The sequence below is a fragment of the Geotrypetes seraphini genome, chromosome 5 (assembly GCF_902459505.1).
Source record: "Geotrypetes seraphini chromosome 5, aGeoSer1.1, whole genome shotgun sequence".
NCBI lineage: Eukaryota > Metazoa > Chordata > Amphibia > Gymnophiona > Dermophiidae > Geotrypetes > Geotrypetes seraphini.
The window spans coordinates 201923551-201929550 of NC_047088.1; the positions used below are offsets into that span (position 1 = coordinate 201923551).

General features: G+C 43.0%; 1 protein-coding gene across 1 annotated transcript in view; it reads right to left on the reverse strand.

The window, feature by feature from the left end:
• Positions 1–4675, reverse strand: part of GORASP2 (golgi reassembly stacking protein 2) — a 72762-nt gene extending 68087 nt beyond the window's left edge. Inside the window, exon 1 of the mRNA XM_033944738.1 lies at positions 4463–4675. Coding sequence (XP_033800629.1) covers positions 4463–4525 — 63 coding nt within the window. The 5' untranslated portion in view covers positions 4526–4675. The remainder of the gene's footprint in view (positions 1–4462) is intronic.
• Positions 4676–6000: the final 1325 nt, after the last annotated feature.

The window sequence follows — 6000 nt, forward strand, 5'->3', positions numbered from 1 at the left end:
TCCCGACCCGATTCACTAAACAGCTGCGCAATCAATCTACGATCCGATCCACACATGCAAATGAGGGGAAATGGCATGCATAATTTGGAAGGCAGCGATTCACTAAACTGAAGAAGGAACACCGATTGGGCTTTCCGATCAGAAAAGAAGCGACTGCTGAGGACCAGTAACTTAGGGCTCCTTTTATTAAGCTGCGGTACGTTTTTAGCGCACACTACAGATTAGCGCACACGGAAAAACTAACACCAGCTCTATGGAGGCATTAGCGTCTAGCGCGCGGGCGGAATGTGCTTAGCGCGTGCTAAGCACATGCTAAGCACATGCTAAAACCACTAGCGCAGCTTAGTAAAAGGAGCCCTTATTGTCCCTGGCGACTCTTCTGCCCTCTGCCGCCCTGAAATCCTGCATATATGGAAGAAAACTTTACTGAATAAAACCTAACATTTTCTAATGTAAAAGATGTTGCCTTTAATTTTCTTTATAGTCTCTTGTATGCAATTTAAAGCAATAATAATGAAGAAATGGAATTAAATAGTAATCAAATCTCCCTGCTCTCTGTGAGATCGTGGTTTTAACCCACGGGTTTAAAGTGGGGCTGCACTACGGCATTGTTCCAGTCCACTGGGCCAGCGAGTGCAGCCCCCCCCCCCTTTCATTTTTACCTCAAGCTTGTGCAGAGAGCAAGAACATGCATGGATCACATCTAATTCTACAGGCAAAGAAGATGGGCTGCAAATGCGTCTGGATCGCTCTGCAGCGATCTATGGGGTCGCTCTGCAGCGATCCATGGGGTCGCTCTGCAGCAATCCATGGGGTCGCTATGGGGCATGCATCTGATCACTTCATTTGCATGAAGACTCTAGTGAATCGGTCGCCCAGAAAGACTCTGGCATGGATCGCCCAGATCGGTGAGCTTAATGAATCTAGCCCTTTATTTTCTTCAGGAGATATGGCCTCCAAAACTGAACACTATTTCAAATGAAGCCTCGTGAATGACTTGTACAGGGAGGGGCATTAACACTTCTTTTTTCTGCTTGTCATGCCTCTCTTGATGACCATAGCCTTGTCACAATGGTTCCCTACCTTGAGAACACCAGACACTATTACTCCAAAGTCTCTCTCCTGGTCTGTGGATTATCAGCCGCTTGCCTCCTAGCACATATAACTCCTTTGGATTTCTACAAGTGCATCAATCTGCACTTCTTTGGTTAAAGAAAATATTTGTGTCTGGAAGTTAAAATTTGATGCAGCCAGCCTTATCTGTCTATAAAGATGTGTCACAGTGTCTTCATGGAACTATAATCTCTCTAAATCAATCACTTAGATCTGGGAGCAGTATCTGTCACACCATTTCTGGCACCACAATGCATTGTCTGCTGTCTTGTCTAAAGTGTGTAGTTTGCAAAGCATGCACAACAGCACAATCTGAATCCCCTACAAAAAGCAAAAATAAAAGCCATAAGTTTTGAAATTGCAATTGTGAAATGAGAACTCCAAGTTTCTACATACTGGGGTAAATCTAGGATTGGATCAACTGTCAGGCAAATCTAGAGTCAGATGGCAGCCCTAACATGGGATCATGAAAGTAGGACAGACTGAAAGAGATGCTATTAATACTGTTGAAAGCCATAGCACTGCAGACAGAAAACAATAAGGGGCCTGCACGGCCAGTCTAAGGGGATTGGATGTCCTAGGTAAACCTTCAACTATGAGCCCCTATTGTCCAGCATCTTCCTTCCAAACTACATTCCCCAGGAGCCCATCATCTTCCTTTCTCCCTATTACATTTTGTCCTCCAGTGGCCAACATCTTTCCTTCCTCCTTACTTCTGGTTACTACCCCCCCCCCCCAATCTGGCCAGCATATTTCCCTTCCCCCCCATCCATCCCTGCTTCAGGTTACACTACTGCCCCGTTACTTCCAATCCAGTCCCAAGCTTAAAGAAGTGAGCACTATGCGGGTAAAAGCTGCTGCATCCTGCCTACCTCCCAACACGAAGTCTACCTTGAAGAGGGGCAGGACTTGTGATCAGAATAGTGGTCACTCTTCTGTAAACCTTGGTAAAAGTGTGGGAGGACATAGGGGTGGAAGCAGCAGAGGGCAGGCCTTCATGTGTGCTGGAGCAATGTCGCTGCTGCCCCCCAATTTTGCCAACCTTAGGCAGATGCCTAATTTACTAAGTGGAAGGGCCAGCACTGAGGAGCAGGAATAGAAGTAGCCATTCATGCAACTGAAAAGCTACTTGCCTTCAACGCAGGCTGCAAGATACAGATTTAAAAAAACAAAACCCACAAACCTTTCCATGAATTAAATATCTAATCTTGTCATTTCTAATTTTAACCTGTTAAGAACAATTCCCTCAAGGAATTAAATGTTTACATTTTCCTGTTCAGTTTGAGCTTGATAAGTTCATTGAAATTTGACCCCAGAAAATTATTTTTTAAGTTTTATGTATGGAGTTTATTTTGCTTGGAGGTAAAGTACAGTTTTTTGTTATTTAAATAATTATATTCTGGCTTGGATATTTTGGGTTTAACAGAGGGATGCAGGCTTTAACAATATCCAGCATCCCTCCTCACTGGTCCTCTTTTGCAGAATCAAATTTGAAAGTTTGGGTTGGCCTTTACTCAAAGGCACTACTGCAGTGGTAGCTACTGACTGACAGCTGCAAAAAACAGTTCAGATTTTCAAGATACCTAATTCAAATGTCACTCAAGGATATTCAGGACTTAATTTTGGAAGGGATGGCCTAGAAGTAATTCTGCCACTTTGTTTCAGACTCCAGATGTTTGCTCTAGCCCTCCTCTTCCATGCAGCTGCAGAGTCGAGGGAAATCTGGGAAATGGCAGTAGTCATTCTACCTCCTAAATCCAGCCCCTCATCTCCTGTTGTATCTACAGCTGACCCACTCCTTCTCCACATTTCCACATCCTTTCTGTCTACAAATCAAATCCCAAGAATATTAATTGGGGATAGCCTGACAAATGGAAATGTAATGCACTACTGCTAACTTATATATCGGTATATCCCATGACTCTCTCAGCTTATAAGAAGCTCTCATTAACTACATCTACAAAGCAACTTCTATTTATGTGATCCAACCTAGTTTGTTTCTCAGTGACCATATGCGTGTACTGTAAGTGAAAATTTAACTCAGTAAAAAACATATAAAATCTTATACTGTTACAGGAAACCAAATAGTACTGTATTTTTAATCAAAACTTTTACCAAGCTCATCAATGCAAAGATTTTACATACAGTAGAGCAGGAGCTTTTAAATAGTGAAATAGAAAGAAGATAGAGATTTAGTATCTTAAAAGTTGATTTACATTTTCTTTCATCATACAAAAAGAATTCAAAATCAAGACCATTTCATATAGCATTTAGTTAAACAGCTACAGTGGGGATCATATTTTATGTGAAAAATAGCTAGCTATATTATTCCTGGTCCAGGTCAGTTAAATCAGTGGTTCCCAACCCTGTCCTGAAGGACCACTAGGCCAGACAGGTTTTCAGGATAGACCTAATGAATATGCATCAGAGAGATTTGCATCTAATGGAGATTTCAGGCATGCAAATCTGCCCCATGCATATTAATTAGGGCTATCCTGAAAACCTGACAAGCCTGGTGGTCCTCCAGGACAGGGTTAGGAACCACTGAGTTAAATGATCACATGAAGTGGCAGAACCTTAGTTTTATATATATATATATATATATAACCCGAGCTCCTGCAACCAGACAACTTTTGAGAATAAGAATTGTTTTTGTGTGTGTTATCTTCCCAAAGACACAAAGTGAAAAAATTCCTTTAGTACGGTATTGAAGAAGCCATTACTTGCTACCAGTTTTCTCGTCTCCACTCCAGGAACAATCGTTATCTTTAACATGTTTCCTCATTAAATATCCTATGGAAACGCCTTAAACAAATTCTAGATTTCGGCATGCCCAACCCTTTTTAACACAAGCATTAAGTCGGAGGAAAATGTGCTTTCATTTTATAAAAACTTTTAAATATCAATTTGACTGTTCATGAAACAAATGGGTAATAGGCTTGATTGGGTTGAAGAAGCCTGGACGGCCTGAGGTTTATGCGAGTATAGTCTTAATCATGTACTTAATCATAAAACCATATAAATAGACTAAACTCCCTTTGCTTAGGACAGGTTGTTGTTGTTTTTTTAATCGTTTTCGTCGTTACTGTGGCTGTTTTCCTTTGGCCGAGAGCCGCAGTGGAAGAGCTGACCTGACATCTGCAGAGCGACTGGGGCTGGGCTTAGAGCACAGACTGGGGCATGAGAGTGGATAAGGAAACATGGTCCCCCCCCCCTAATCACCAACCCCACTTTAACGTGAAAGAGGCACGCAAACAACGCTCAACCCGCGGTTCCGACACCAGGCCCGTGGCCGGACTTGGTTCCGCTGCTGGCAGCGGACGCAAGGGCCGAGCCAGGCCTTACGTACTCTGAGGACATGGTATCCTTCGGTGCCTCCGCCCGGGATTTCCACGCTCTGCGAGGCTCCCATGGCTCCGGGAGGCCGGTGTACTGTTGAACTCAACACCCTCTGCCGGCCCCGCTCCTCACCACACCGCACTTCTTACGTGGCACTCTGAGGCGACCGGAGGGGAATGCTGGGACGAGGGACCGTTCGGAAAGCCGTGCTCCCCGCCACAGCGCCATCTGCAGGGCGCCAGGGGCGGTGACAAACCTAACTACACATGAAGTCTGTTGTCTTTTTTATAAGGAGTATATTGTCACTCATGTGAAAGCTTTCTCACTCACACTCTGTGAGCCCTATTTCTTCACTTATCAGAGCTCAGGTACCAGTACACTGATCTTGACCACTGCTTTGATGAGAAGGCAGACTTGAAGCCCCTTTTACAAAGCCGCGGTATCCAGTCCCAACACAGCAAATGGGACACAGCCCAAAGGAATTAAATGGGCTATGTTGCAGGGTAAAACGCGAACTCCATGGAACTCACCGATCCCACTCAATCCCATTTTACCCCCTCCTGCGGGATCGGTGAGGTCCGCAGGAGTTTAAAAATGAGGACCCCCACACCAAAACCCTGCTTTTCAAAAAATTCATCCAAATATCTTAACCCCTCCTCTTTTACCTCCAGAAGATTCACCTACCTTCAGATAACCTTCCCCCAAATTACCCACCTTAACACCTTCCAATTAAACAAATACCATAAATAGATTGTAACCTACCCTCTCTAACTACATTCCATATGTATTTTTCATACAGTTCTTCACTGTCAGTTTAATTTCCATCCTAAAAGTTCACATAGAATTTTTTTCAACCATCTTTATTTTCTCTTCTTTATTAATTTCCAGGTACTTTAGTTAGATTGTGAGCCTTCGGGACAGTAAGAGAATTTTTTAAGTACCTTCTTACTTCTCATTTATAATCTTAATGTATATTTTCTTCAAACCGCTTAGAACCTAACGGATGTAGCGGTATATAAGAAATAAATTACATTACATTACATTACATTACATTACCATAGCAGCTTTTAGTTCTGTGGGATCTGTGTTTTAACTTCTACACCTGCTGATTTTTTTTCTCATCGTGGATGGGATTGGGAGGGGGTAAAACGTGGACTCCACAGAGATCCTCATTTTAATTCCCGCGGACATCACAGATCCTGCTCACTCCTAAGGTGAGCAAATTTTTAAGAGTGTGCGGTTAAGATATGCAGATTTCTGCATTTTACCCACTCCCGATGTTGCATAAGCTGCGCAGGAATCACTACTGTGGCTTTGTAAAAGGGATCCTTAAATCAAGTGGTCTAACCAGTGGAAAGAAATCTGAGCACAACTTCCAACCAATTGCTTCCCCTTGCCCCGTCCCAGGTAAGTATCCTTTGTCCCTCATTTTACTTCATAGGAACAAATTTCATTTTCAGAGACTAATTAATATACAAGCCATGCAAACTGCTTGATGCATTAAATGTTGATATTATCAATCTTTTGCATGATCTGGGGCATAGGCAG